The sequence below is a fragment of the Macrobrachium rosenbergii genome, chromosome 7, assembly GCF_040412425.1.
Source record: "Macrobrachium rosenbergii isolate ZJJX-2024 chromosome 7, ASM4041242v1, whole genome shotgun sequence".
NCBI lineage: Eukaryota > Metazoa > Arthropoda > Malacostraca > Decapoda > Palaemonidae > Macrobrachium > Macrobrachium rosenbergii.
In genome coordinates, this window is record NC_089747.1 from 35,771,731 (window position 1) to 35,787,509 (window position 15,779).

Consider the following 15,779-nt stretch of genomic DNA (forward strand, 5'->3'; position numbering starts at 1 on the left):
TCATCCATCACCTGGTTCTCCCTGCTGAGAGCCTGCCAAACAACAGATTTGCAGTGTATTTTGGGCCTACCAAAGGATAACTGAAATGGTAAGGTACCAAGAGTTGGGAATTGTTACCGTTGCTAGGTTGTCTGATATAATGATTCCTGGGACACCTGATTTGATCTTTTAGTAAAATAAAAAAAACTTGATATATCGTAGACCAAATAAATTTTGTAACATGAGCAAACCTCCTTGAGTAATAATGCAAGCTCATGATGCCCTTTTTCTGTAGCAGTCTCACTGGCCAAAACACCTAGATGATTTGCAATTCTTGGATCACAACTGCGATTGAGGAATATTTTGGCCATGTCTAGCCAATTTTTTTCCAGTGTCATCAATGTGTCGTCTTTAGATCTTGATGCTAAGCAATGGAGAGCCGTATTTCCTGCAGCAGAGTTCCATTGTTACAAAACAGTTTCAAGCTCAATTGAATATTTTATTACAGGTAATAGCATAAAAGTAGGCAAAAATGAAATCATTGATAAAAGATGTTCAGAATAAGGTTTCTATGCTCAAGCTAATAGGGTTCAGTCGCACTCACCTTGAAAATCAACTGCATTTATGTAAAGCTCTTGGTCGCTAAGCAAGAGGCTGATCTCCTCTTCTCTCCATGCAGGAAGGCCATTTTCCAATGAGGCTGATGCAGCATAATGGATGAGTGAGCGCCCCTTACTGTCAGAGACGGTCACTGGAAAGGAGTATTTTTTCAACAGCGTCTTCACTCCATTAAAGCATGAGTACCTCCCTTTTTCGGCTTCATTAAATATTCCCCTTTCTTCATTATTCAGTTCCTGAAAGTGAGGCATCATTCCTACTGAAGTTCTGTTTTATGGAGGGCTCAACAGAGTTATGCAAGCTGAAAATTTTATATATATATATATATATATATATATATATATATATATATATATATATATATATATATATATGATTGTAATCACTTTTGTACCTGATTCATTTATTACACAATACCACAGGTAAAAAATAAGAGATGGGATGTAGGACCTGACCGGTTTTGACCCATTGACGGATGACTGATACATAGTATTAGAAGTCACAAATATATATACTACAGAAACAGTACTGATGAACATACACAACCGTCTGAGACTACAGATCCACCCACAGGCGCGTGTCAAGGTAGGAGTGGCCTTCAAAACTCATTTGGCTAAAAATCACAGTATACTCTCAGGGGACAATACTGATAAACGTACCGACCATACGAGACTACAGATCCACACCTCACAGGTATCAGGGAGGCGGGGTTGGAAGACTCATTAGCACTGCTGCCCGTGTACTGTGTTTACAAATATGATAATCTTATTTCCATACATTTCTGCTGCCTACCTTAAAACTGGTCAGAACCTACAACCTGTCTTATTTTTCACCTGTGGTAATGTGTGATATATATATATATGAAATTTTTATCACACCGTGATTTATGTACATTTCTGCTGCTACTACCTTAAAATAAATGAATTGGAATCTGCCTATTCAGCGACTCCAGTTGAAAACCATTGAGCCATCAATAGGCCGTCGCGGGTTCGTGTCCCCACGATTCCAATTATTTTTCACTTATATAAATTCCCCTTCGGCGACAATGTATAATGTGAATTTCGATATTGTGATATTGTATATATTATATATATATATATATATATATATATATATATATATATATATATATATATATATATATATATATATATATATATATGTTTGAATACTTATATTTATATACATGCATGCATACATACACACACAAATTATATATAAATACATACATATACAGTATATGCATATATATATATATATGTATATATAATTTATATATAAATATATATATTAATGTAAAAGCAAAAACCACAGGAAAATAAGAGTAAGAAAATCTGTACCAAGCACTTTCCCTTTTTTATTCATGATACATGAATACGAATCTTCTGACTTTAACTTTCCTATAGGGTTTCCTATATATACAGTATATGTATATATATATATATATATATATATATATATATATATATATATATATATATATATATATATATATATATATATATATGCAAATCATATACACACACATATATATATATACTGTATATATATATATATATATATATATATATATATATATATATATATATATATATATATATATATATATATATATATATATATATATATATATATATATATATATATATAAATTTATATATATATATATATATATATATATATATAATTTGTATATATGTATATAAATATATAAATATAAATAAATAAATATAAATATATAAAATATATAAATATAAATAATATATAAATATATATATATTTATATATATATATATATATATATATATATATATATATATATATATATACTGTATATATGTAAAAGTAAAACCACATGAAGAAAATAAGAATAAGAAGATCTGTACCAAGCGCTGTCCCTTTTTTATTCATGATACATGAATAAACAATGTAAAAGCGCTTGGTACGAATCTTCTGACTTTAACTTTCCTACAGGTTTTTCCTATATATATAGTATATGTATATATATATAAATGTATATGCAAATTATATATACACACACACGCACATGCACACATAAATATGTGTATATATACACACTCACATATATATAAGTAAAAAAGTTAAGTATACCTTAGTTTTACCAGACCACTGAGCTGATTAACAGCTCTCCTAGGGCTGGCCCGAAGGATTAGACTTATTTTACGTGGCTAAGAACCAACTGGTTACTTAGCAACGGGACCTACAGCTTATTGTGGAATCCGAACCACATTATAGCGAGAAATGAATTTCTATCACCAGAAATAAATTCCTCTAACTCCTCATCAGCCGGCCGCGGGAATTGAACTCCGGCCCATCTTGTGACAGTCTGAAGCTCAACCGACTCGGCCAACAAAGGGCTTTATATATATATGTAAATATATTAATACATACATATGTATATATATATTATTTTTTATTTATATTTATATATATATATAAATATAAATATATATACACATATACTGTATGTATATATATATATAAAATACATATATATTTATAAATAAATAAATAAATATATACATATATAATACATATATACATATATACATATATATATATATATATATATATATATATATATATATATATATATATATATATATATATATGTATATATAGATGTAACATAAGTTCATGCAAATATTTTTGGGAAATGAAAGAAAATCATTCTGAGCAAAAATGTTCTATAGACATACATTTTAAGGCTTCTTTTGTCAGTGAGGTGAATTTTTAAAATAAGCGTTATCATTAAACGGCAAGTAAGCTGGTGTCTACGGGATGTCGGAGTGAGTAGTCAGGGATATGGGGGAAGGGTTAATGAAGCGCGTTAGGTAACTCAATTGCTTGCCTTTTTATTATGATTTTCTCTTGCAGGTTATTGAAAAATAATAACATTACAGTCCCCTCAACTAGAAAATCACCAGTGAACAGACTTCATGTAATTAATTTTAATGATTAGCTTTATGTACCAAGAAAGAAGTGGAAATATTGGGCAACATTTGTTTGTGATCACTGAATCCTAGCACAAACTGTCCTGCTGCCACGTCACGGCATTTTTGAATCAGGAGTCAGAACTAAGCCTACACCTGTGCTGAATGAGTGGTAGCGACAGTAATCATGCTAACAAGAATTGTATATAGGGAGGATACTGCACTTTGAACATTGTCAGCTTTTTTACCTCTTTCAATTACTGTAAGAATAGGCTACCTTTGACAGGAAAGAATGAAGAAAGTGAATTTTCCATAATGTTCCTAATCCTTTTAATCTGACAGTGACGAAAGCGTTTTCATAGATGCTTATTTCCTTTCACTGGTGTGTGATGAATACTTTTGATGGAGAAGGAGAGATTTTTGATAATACGTTTTAAATCTTTGATCGGCGTTTAATGAATAGACCTATCCTTGATGGAGGGGAATTCCATTAGGCTTGCTTTTCTTTTCTTTATCGGAGTCCAGTGAATACCACTGGCGGAGAGGGAGGCTTCAATGATGTATGCATTTTTCCCTTTTGTTCAGTATCTAAAAAATACATTTAATTTGGAGGTATTTTATTCACATCGGCCTAATCGCCAATTTCCTTTTTTGTATAACAGTGGAATTCACAGCCATGTAATCTAGAAATGGAACTGTTGCAAAACCCATAAATAAACATCTTATCTGCATATTCCACATCACTGGAACTGTAAAGCATTGTCTCCAGTTTCTTGCTCTCAAAATGAATCCGGAATTTGACACTTGGACCCGAACACTCATTTATCTTGGCGGAAAAGCGAGACTGTTCAGAGTAACAAGTGAACTGATCAGCTCCATCCCTCTCCACCCATATCCCTGACTACTCACTAAGACATCCCGTACACCATCTTACTTGCCCGTTTAATGATAACAGTTATTTAAATATTCACCTCACTGACAAACAAAGCCTTAAAATGCTTATGTTTATAGAACGTTTTCTGCTCAGAATGATTTTTTCTTTCACTTCCCAAAACATTTGCATAAACTCGTGTTACACCCTGTATATATTCACTGATAGTAAGTTACAAATATTGTTTAATATACTGTTCACCAGTATACTGTATATATATATATATATATATATATATATATATATATATATATATATATATATATATATATATATATATATATATATATATGCTGTATATACATGTTACTCAGCGTAGGTAGGGTAGTCACAGAGGAAGAACAAGAGAAGGCCGCTGCTGCATTCATACCTTAATACTAAATCGTGAATAAACTCTTCACAAAACTTCCACAACAATTATGCACCATTTTCCCCTATCTTGCATGCTCATACGTGTTTCTTGGATATTAATGCCGATCTTTTCCATACGTCTTTTAATCCTGGTTTTCCCCTCCTTCCGCTTAACACTTTCAAATTATACACTATCTTCACCAACCTGTCGTCCTCCATTTTTTATGTAACTGAAAAATCTCCAAACACGCTGATTCATATTGTCTCCTAGGCTGAATTTTTTTACCACTTCCACACCTCTGTATATATACACACATATTTGTGTGTGTGTGTATATATATATATATATATATATATATATATATATATATATATATATATATATATATATATATATATATATATATAATAATATATAAATATACACAAAAAAAAAAATTTCATACACATACCATACTTTTCTATGTATCTACGTATGTTTGTAGTCTATAATTACTTATTTTAATTGTTTTCCGTATCGCGGCCCTGATTGAGCGCTACCACACTGTCAAGCGCAGCTGGTCGTACCCGTGTAGAGAAGTTACCTCTTTATTCCGACGGCCATAGACGAGTCATTACATGATCCTAGGCTCGTTTATTGAACTAGAATGAAAGATCTGACATACAAGCGTCATTCAAGTATGGCCCCAAATAACAAGCGAAAGCAAGAGATTCCTCTAGAAGTAAGGAATGTGTAAAGAGCTGGCTGGTTGCCCTGGATAGGCTATAGTCTGCGTGCATCCCCACACATTTTAATATTCTTAATCGCTTGCTTGTTATTTTCATATTGATAGCCCTACCTATACTTTTTAGGTAGCATTGCCATCCATGACATTTAAGCTACGAAATTTTATGAGGCACAAGACGATATATGATGAATGCACTGCGATGCCATGTAAGGAATGAAAGAATACATTTTATCTTTAAAAAATTCTTGTTTATTTCACTACCAAATATCTTACCATTAAGTTTATTGAAGTAAATAATTCATATATCATTATAATCCTTCAACAATTGGCTCGACATGTTTAGTGATGAAATTGGGAAACACTACTATTCTTTGGGTAAAACTGAGGTGTAATGAAAGTTATAACTTTTAAAAGACATGTTCCTCAGGTGTCGGAGTGATGTTCACTCTCTGCAGCTTTGAGAGAGACTGCAGACTGGCCATTTTCCAGCACTGTGATTGGCTGACCACAAGCCAATCAGGAGCGTCGTAAGGGACGGCGCTAGGCCCCGAATGCACGGCTGATGTGAATGTACTATAGTAACACCGTTCCTAGATCCAGCTTTGTGTCTAAAGCCACCTCTCAGACACAAAACCAGCAAAAAGAGAGCCCGAACAGAGAGCATAACATAAGCAATCAATGCAACAAATCAGATGAGAAGCCGACTATTAATGCTAGACTATTGAATTCGCCTAGTAGCATGGACTTGTCAACTACTTTATTGCCAACTGTTTCAGCTACCATTTGTGGTAATAATAATAAGGAATGTGTGATCCAAGTATTTTTTGAGATAGGAAGCCAAAGGAGCTTTATTTGTAGCCGTTTGGCCGCTGAATTGGACCTCCCCCTCGTCAAAAAGGTTGCATTGAATATTGCACCCTTTGCAACTGACCTTATGGAGAGGGAGTTTAACTTAGTAGCGCGCCTGCTGAGAATAGACCAAAGAGTCCTGAGGTCATGGTTGCTAGTTCATGACAAAGTAAACATGCCCATTCACAACGTCGGGCTGATGAATGTAAAAGAGCATTTGCAGCAGAAAGGTTACACACTTGCTGATCAGGAGGTTGAAAGTGACGCACTTGAAAATGTGCAAATTTTGATTGGCGCTGATTATTTCAATTATTTTGTGTATGGATTAGAAAAGTGTGACGGCGTCAGCTAACTGTATTTGTAACACCTAATGATGTATCACCCTTATGGGAAACTGCCAGGATGGTCTAGACAGAGTTTGATACGTTTGTCGTAAGAGCTTTATGTGTGTGTAGAATTCAAGAGACTGAGCATGATGTTGGTGAGTGTTGGAGTTAGAGATGCTGGGCATTCAACCTGATTCACTGTTGCACACAACGCCACGATGCGACATGTGAGCAGTGTTAAACAAACCTCACAAGGTTACCTGGTCAGCCTGCTGTTCCGTGATTGCGAGAGGCCGAGTACCAATTATAAGTTTGCAATTGCTCACATGAAATTGTTAGAAGCTTGTTTCAGTTGTGATCCCATGTACTGTCAGCAATATTCCCATGTGATCCAAATTTACATAGATAACAAGTTCATTTGTAAAGTGCCAAGCCCAGTCATCGAGGGCTATTATTTGCCTCACTTTGAGGTAGTTAAGGAAAGCACAACCACACCACTCTAAGTAGTGTTTAATGCTTCTTCAAAGCATAATGGTGGGCGGTCACTTAACGAGTGCCTATATGCCCGGCCTAACTAAGTAGAAGTGTCATTTGGTTATTTGATTTCCTGTTAAGATTCGGGTCCAAGCTTGTTGCTGTTACCACTGATATTTCTAAGGCGTTTCACCATGTTATCCTAGACCTAAAAGACACCAAATATGCAAAATTACCACTTTTAAATTCAAAGTAGTCGTATTTGGTGTAATCTTGAGCCCTACCTCTTGCAGCAAGTCTTACAAACTCATCTGCAGAGGGAGGGTAGAGATGAGCTCATAATGGATTTTTATATCGTCAATTTTATTAAGACGTATAATTCAGTTGAAAATATAATTCAAGATTCAGTTCAAGTCAAAGCAATCTTGGAACATGCTGACATGCCACTCAGGGGATGGGCTAGTAACAATTCACAATTTGATCCTGAAGTTCATGTTGAAGAACCAACAGAAATTCCAATTCTTGGAATGGTTTGGAACTGCGAGTCCGGCACTTTGTCACTCAAACTGTTCAAGGGGACGGGAGTGATAAATCAGAAATGGGTACCCACCAAACGAAAGATCCTGTCCTTAGTTGTGTCCAACTTTGACCCTTTAGGCCTTGTATCCTCAGTTTTTGTCAAGAGTAAAACCTTTCTGTAAATTCTGTGGAACAATAAAATGGGTTGGGAAGACGTGCTAACTCCTGAGAGAGCAGCAGCAGCAAGAGAAATACTCGCTGATTTTATGGAGATTGACCAATTAAAGTTCAAAAGGGGGTTAGTTTCAGAGAAGTCAGAATTGCATGTTTTTTGTGATGTTTCCATGAAAGCTTATGGGGGAGTAGCTTATGCTAGAAACATCAATGGCGAACTTATCTGTTGATAGCAAAACTTAGAATTGCCCCTCGAAAGAAACACACACTAATGATCCCACAATTAGAGCTAATGGCTTTACTCTTTGAGGCCAGATTAGCAAAGTATCTGAACCAAATCTTTAAATTTAGTAAAGTTACGATCTGGGGAGATAGTAAAGTAGCTATTGCACGGGTGGCCAGCAAAATTGAAAAAAAAAACACTTTCATAACCAACAGGACGTGGAAGGTCTCTTTTATTCTACAAGAGAGCAGATTCGAATTGCAGTATGTTCCCACCAAACATAATCCTGCTGATGTGCTGTCCCACAGGGCAGATGATGAGCAACTTCACAAACAATTCTTGTGGGCAAGAGGCCCAGCCATGTTACATAACCCAGGTCCCGTAGCCGCAATTTATAACTCCCTAGATGATACATCTTCGTCAATAGCAATGTCTGCAATACAAAAGTTGCAGAAGGAACTTCAGCCAGCACCTCCTGCTCCGTTACTTCACTTTTGGGAAAGTATATCCAACTACAGCTCTCTTTACAATATAATGAACCATTTGTGTAAATTTCTGAAAATTAGAGATAATCCCTTAACCTAGCTAGCATATGTAGAACAACACCATCATTATCCCACTTTGTGTAGATATTTGGAGAAAGGTGAAGCTTCTCATGAAATAGTTAATTTTACCAAACAATTAAATTTAGTTTTAATCAATAATGTAACATTTTCTAGATATCGTTTGCAAAACGCTAGTAGTACAATGAATGGCTTGATCCTGTTTCCCCCTACATGCAAATTTGTAATGTTGTATCTCAAACACATACACCGAATTCAAATTCATATCCCCTGTGGTGTCAATACAGTTATCTCACTTTTCAGACAAGAGCGTTGGATGCCAGCAGTGAGAATACTGGTTAAAAGAATCATCAATCACTGTTAAGAGTGTAAGCGGATGCTCAGAGCTCCATTGTCTCAACCTCCTCAACCCCAGCTACCGAGCTTGTGTGACTCTGAAGACGCTGTTTCACAACGTAGGACTTGACCATGCAGGTCCAGTCAACATCCAGGAGGGTCAAGCAAACATCCTCCTAACTATGTATCTCAGCACTCATGCTGTCTACATGGATCTGGTGACAAACTCAGTGCTGACACCTTTATCCTGTATCTTCGTAGATTTGCCGCCTGTCACAGCGCCCCACCCACAATCCATTCGGATAACTACACAACTTTCTAGTCTGCAAGCAAGTTGTTAGCTGATCTCTGCGATGGGGATGTGACTCAGTTGTACTTGAGAATTGAATTGAATTGAATATATAATTTAGGCCAGAGGCCAAGCACTGGGACCTATGAAATCATTCAGCGCTGAAAGGAAAATTGAGAGTTAAGAGGTTTGAAAAGTGTAACCGGAGAAAAAACTCGCAGTTGCACTATGAATCAATTGTTAGGAGAGGGTGGAGAGTAAGACAGAAGAAAGAGAATATGAAAGGAGGTACAGTAAAAGGAATGAAAGGGGTTGCAGCTAGGGGCCGAGGGCACGCTGCAAAGAACTCAAGTAATACCTACAGTGCACCGCATGAGGTGAACTGACGGCGCAACCTCCTTACGGGGAGTTGTACTTGAGAGAAAGAGGGATATGATGGCATTTCCAAACTCCACGTTCGCCTTGGAAGGGCCGAATGTTTGAGAGAATAACCAGGGTGACGAAGTGTGCCCTGGCAGTGTCACTCGATAGAACCTTGTTCAACGAGGAACAGGCAAGAACCAGTGTTGCCACTCTCCAAAATGAAAAAAACCTAGATGGCTACTTCAAAAACACCTAGATTGAATGAAAAAACCTAGAAATTTTAGTAGGCCTATCTTCCTATAAAACTGCCTATTATCACTAAAAATAAAGTAACTGAAATTTTGATAAAATAAAATTTTTAAAAAGCTTCAAGATTAATAAGGATTATAAAAGCAAACATTACCTTTAATTAAGAATGCTTCATTGAAGAAAAACTGGCAGTGAATCTGAAGAATACTTTATTGAAGAAAAACAGGCAGCGATTCATCTCCTGAATCGCTGACTTCTGCTGGATGAAGAGTTGCCACTTCAATATTCTTGGTCCTTTCTACATACCTCTTATGGCAGTCTCCAGTTTTCAAATCATTTATAAGAGACTGTGAAGGCTCCTATTCATAACATTTGACCTGTTGGCGGGCTACTGTTTGTTTTGCTTGAATTCGGTTTGCAACGTTAGAAACCAGTAACTTGTTTGTTCTGGGAGTTTTGATCATATTGACTTTGGAGAATATTCTCTCCACGCATGCTGAAGAGTCGGGTAATGCCAAAAGTGCACACATAAAGTTTGATAGTAGATCGAATTTGGCTTCATTATTGCCATCTTTTACACTTTTAAGTTCATGCCAAAATGAAGTAGCATTCTGGCTTAAATGTTGCAGATGCTCCTTTGCATATAGTAAATCTTGCCATTGGTCTTGTAATTTGTCTAAGTCTACCTCATTAACAAGCATAGGAAAATGATAAGCTAGTTTAGCAATTGCAACATTTCTTTTTGGAGACAGTGCTAGTTTTGGATCTAGCACACTCACAAGAGCTAATACACTGTCATCCTGAAATGTGAACCTTTTTTTCATTTGTTGACACAGCTCAACCAGAACTTTTCTGCAGTCTAAGAGAAATCTTTTCTTTATTCCTTCCTCAAGTGGTTCTTTAAGCAGCAACGCTGAGCAACGACCACCAACGTTTACATTTTCAAAGGTCTTGTATTTTGACACATCCAGGGGATTTATGTTGACCAGCTGCTCTGTTCCTATGACTGTATCTTCAATAAACATAGCCAGAATACTTCTATATTCTCCTGCAATTGTAGAATAGAGTGAATCCAATCTGAAATATTCCGACTGAAATTCTAAGTTCATTTTGTCTATTTTACCAAGAATAAAGTTCAAGAATAATAGCATATGCTTTGTACCACGATTGGTTAGTGACTTATAAATTTCACCAACCCCATCGACCTTCACTGCCTCACTATTTGTTTCTCCTTGAAAGAAAAGCAACAGAGCATCCCACTGTTCAATGAAACGGGAAATGACTTTACCCTTAGAAAGCCATCGAGTTTGAGAAAGCTTTAACATTCTGTGCTTTGGAGTATGAATAACATCTTGAATCAACTGAAATTGGTGTAAGCGTTTGCTGCTACGAGAGAAACAACAACATATGTCTCTCAAAAATTGTTCTAAAAATGATGGTAACTGTGCACATGCATGACTTGCACATAATGAAAAAGAATGACATGTACACCCAAGAATAAAAACTCAGGGGACATAATTTTTCAAGAGCGCTTGAAAACCCCTTTATTTCCTAAAATTGTAGAACAATTGTCGCTACCAAAACCTATGAGGTTACTGAGGGGTATCTTTTTCTCTACCAGCAAGTCCTTCACCGCTTTATATAGACCTTCTGCACTTCCGTTCTCTACTTCAACAATGTCAAGCAAGGCATCGTTACTTTAACCTTCTTTCTATCAAAAAATCTTACGAACACAGTTAAGATCTGAGAGACTGAAGTATCCGTACTTTCATCAATAAGTAGGGAAAATTTGTTGTCCTGACTGATTTTTGCAATTTCACTTTTTTCTTCCCATGCAATAGAATCTTGCAGGACATAAGAGGCATTTGTTTTCTTCAGTGTCATATTTTGGGCGACATAACTATCGGGGAGCATTTTTTTCAGTAATGGTATCAAATGTCTACATTCGAAAATGGCAAATCATGCCCAGCCATAAATCCTGTTAACAGTAGTTCAGCTCTGCTTGCTTTACTTTTGAGGTCCGGTTCTTTCTTCTTGGTGATAAATTTATCTATCACTGTTGTGCCTTTCCTTAACGACAGATTTTTTGCATGCTTCGATGAATTTTTGTGGCTAAACAAACGAGTTCTATTACAACACTTTAGCGTGCAATCACACACACTACAGTAAGCACTAAATTGTCTTTAGGATCGGGCCTTACCCAATCTTTGAATTCATTTTCTGTCATCCATTCCTGTTTGAATGCTTGCTTGTAGTATAGCTTGCTTTTTTTTCTTGGCGTTGCACTGCCTGTACTACATCCAGGTTCTTCTGAATCTGAACTGCTCATTTTCAATGTTTCTTACGTTAATGATTTTAAAATAATTTCCTTTATAAAGTGAACTGTAGCACTTAACAATAGTACGTCTGAGTCTCAATCTCAAAACAAGTAACTGATCTCCTGGAAACAGTTGAGTAGCTAATTCTTGCGTATCGATAACACGTCTTGTAGAGTACAAGTAGAATGTCCATGGTAATGGGGTTTACTGTCACACTGCATCGTGGACGGGAAATAATTACAGATATAGCTCTACCATATATACTATAATCTGAGTTCATCTATTCTTATCTTAAATTAACCCAATCCAGCATAAATAATCAGTAATCCCCCTCTAAGATTCAACATATTCCCATTAAGCGAAAAAAAAATAATATAATAATAAATAAGCTCCTCCTAGCCTTGCGTCGGGAGGGGTGGGGGAGGTAGCTGGCGCTGTTCAAACTTGAAAAAACAGGGAGGGAGGGAGGGGTTCCCCAGAGGAGGGAGGACAAGATGAGGTGGGAAATATGAGTCATTGAAGATTATTTTTTTTTTATAAAATGTGCATATTTGTAACTGAATTATAAAGCTCCTATGCAGAAAAATTAATTATTATTTAGATTTACAGAATTTTCTCCCAAAAAACCTAGATATTAAGTATTTAAAAAGAAAAAACATAGACACCTAGATCGAACCTGAAAAACATAGATCTAGGTGAAAAAACATAGGAGTGGCAACACTGGCAAGAACACTAGTTAAAGAAGAGTGTGTCGTCAACAACTGTCCTCTTACTTATTGTGGTGACACCCACGAGGAAGAGGTTCTCAGTCCATCGCATCGCCAATGAGGTAAGACCATTCAGTTCCTGCCTGCCGCAGCCCTGAATGAAAACATGCCTGATACCTTCACAATGGAGATTCAAGCTGAATAACTTCAAGCTAGTTGATGCTCTATTTGTCTTTCTATTACGTTGGAGCACTGTATACTTACAGGCTCTATGCCCTGATGCGCCAACTCCACTCAGATATGATTGTAAAGCCATGTCATACAGTCTCTGCTGATCATGTTGTTTGTAAAGTCCCCGCTAAGCAAGTTTTCTTTGATGATGGCCCATTTTCTTTGTACCTACGATTCGTCACACTTGACAGGCCAGGTCATGTAAAATTCAGTCATTTAAACTGTGTATGTAATTATTTATCTGTCCATCAACTATGTACCGTGTATTTCTTCTTTTGCAGGCATCAAGATTATACTCAACTTTAATTCTGTCTGTTTTTACATTGTAAATTGTACTCGTTTGCTGTATTTATTTATTAATTGTTATCGACCTCAGGTCACCCTTGCTTCCATTGTCTTCCACGGCCCGACACCAGTCAGCCGCTATATAAACCGCCTGGACCTTGAATAAATCAGCAGTTCACTTTTACCTGCTCGTTTCTTTTGCACCTCTTATAGTGGTGACCCCGGAGTGGTTCCCGAAGCCATTAGCGGACCCATACGGCGACTCAGTCTTGGCTTCAGGAGCTTACTCTCGCCCTTAGTGAACTATTCACGGCGCTGAACCAGCGTTTCGGCGTGCTGACTCTCATCGGCAAAAATCACCAGCGTCATTAGCGTACTCACACGCCACGCTCCTAAGTGCATTTTGACGCGAGTACCCTATTCCATATAAGAGGGCAAAGAGTGAGTATGGACTCGGACATCCCCTCCCTCATTCAGTTAAGCGCTGATCTCGCGGATTCGGAGGTCTACCTCCCTCCCATATCACCCGCGCCCGTCCCCGCGCCGAGGCTCTCACGCTCCTCCACACCAAGCCCAACAGGCCAATCCAGGGCTGCCCTGTCCATAAAGCTGCCGCCATTTACGCAGGGGAATCCGTCGGCATGGCTCTACAGGGTCGAGAGCCAGTTCAGGATTGCAGATCTCAATGACAAGGTGCTGCAGGCGGATATAGTACTCAACGCCCTGCCGGAGGAGATCTACAGTAAGCTTGTCCCATGGGTGTCGGAGGCATGCCCCCTTACTTACCACCTCCTGAAGAAAACCCTCCTCCAGACATGCTCCCTGCTGGTTGCCAAGCGGGCCGCCCCTGCCCTCAACCTCGCTATCAACCCGTGGCAGGATCAGAGCGTCATGGAGTCATGGGGCATGATCCGAAACCTCCTCACCATCCCAGACACCGATGGCAGTAAAAAGAAGCGCGAGATAAGCCTGTCGCGGGAGATCCTCCTCCATCAGCTCCTCCCGGAGCCCTACATGATGCCCCTCAAAGACCTGATCCTCTCAGCACAGCACTTGACGGACTCCGTGAAGGCAACAAAGAGGGTACCAGCGCCCACACTCCCAGTCAGCGCCATCCAGCAGGAGGAGGGCGCAGCGGAAGATGTCAACGCCGTCACCAGGAGGCGCCCAGCGCCTCCCAACAGGTGGAATCCCCTGGGTCTTTGCCACTACCACAGGCAGTTTGGCAAGGATGCCCGGAACTGCCTGCCGCCCTGTTCATTCGCCCGTTCAAAAAACGGGGGAGGCGGTGGCCAGCAGGACAGACCGCCATGGCAGCAGAAGAACCCAGGGGCCCAGAACCAATAGGCTTCTATGTCCGCGACACCGTCTCCGGCAGGATGATGCTGGTCGACACGGGGGCTGTTAGATCAATCTTCCTGGCATCTAGAGAGGACTGCAAGTGGGAACCGGACCCGGCTGCCTCCCTGACGGCCGCCAATGGCTCCCCCATCCTCCCCTGTCGATCTCCATCCTTGGCCGGAGGTACTCCTGGGACTTCATCGTCGCAGAACGTTAGGACCCCACTCCTGGGTGCGGATTTCCTGGTGCACTTCGGGCTGGCAGTCGACGTCGGTCGGAAACGCCTCCTAGATACAGACTCCTGCCAGTCCCTCCCGTTGGCAATGGGACACAAGGCGCCCACCATCTGCTCTGCCGCCCCCCCACCAGTACTCACAGCTGCCAATGGAGTTCCCTGACGTGTTCAGGCCTGAGCTCTGCCAAAAGTCCGGGGCCCCAGCCAAACATGGCATATATCACCAAATAAAAACAAAGGGCCCCTGGCACATGCGAAGTTCAGGAGGCTTCCCCCTCGATGCCTTCAGGAGGCCAAGGACGCATTCGCCGAAATGGAACAGATGGGAATCTGCGAGACAGCCTCCAGCCCATGGGCCTCCCCCCTCCACATGGTGCAGAAACCAGACAGTTCCTGGGGACCCTGCGGCGACTACAGGTGACTCAACCTGGCAACGGAACCTGACCATTATCCCCTGCCGAACATGCAGGACCTCACGGCCTCCTTCCACGGGGCCAAAATATTTACTAAGTTGGATCTCTTGAAATCCTATTTTCAGGTACCAGTCGCGCCAGACGATATACCAAAGACTGCCATCATCACGCCTTCTGGGTCCTATGTGTTCGCCTTCTCTACATTCGGCCTGAGGAACGCTGGGGTGAATTTCCAGCGGCTCATGGACAGCATCCTTGGGGACCTAAAGTTCTGCATCTGCTACGTAGATGATATCCTTATATTTTCCAGGTCCCACAAGGAG

At 39.1% G+C, this 15,779-nt stretch overlaps 1 protein-coding gene across 3 annotated transcripts in view; it reads right to left on the reverse strand.

Moving 5' to 3' along the window:
• LOC136840300 (uncharacterized) overlaps positions 1-15,779 on the reverse strand; it is a 104,218-nt gene that overhangs the window by 9,847 nt on the left and 78,592 nt on the right. For all 3 annotated transcript variants that reach the window (XM_067106993.1, XM_067106994.1, XM_067106996.1), the window contains 2 exons: positions 584-833; positions 231-427 (listed from right to left, as the gene is read on the reverse strand). In XM_067106993.1, the coding sequence (XP_066963094.1) occupies positions 231-427; positions 584-833 (447 nt within the window). The remainder of the gene's footprint in view (positions 1-230; positions 428-583; positions 834-15,779) is intronic.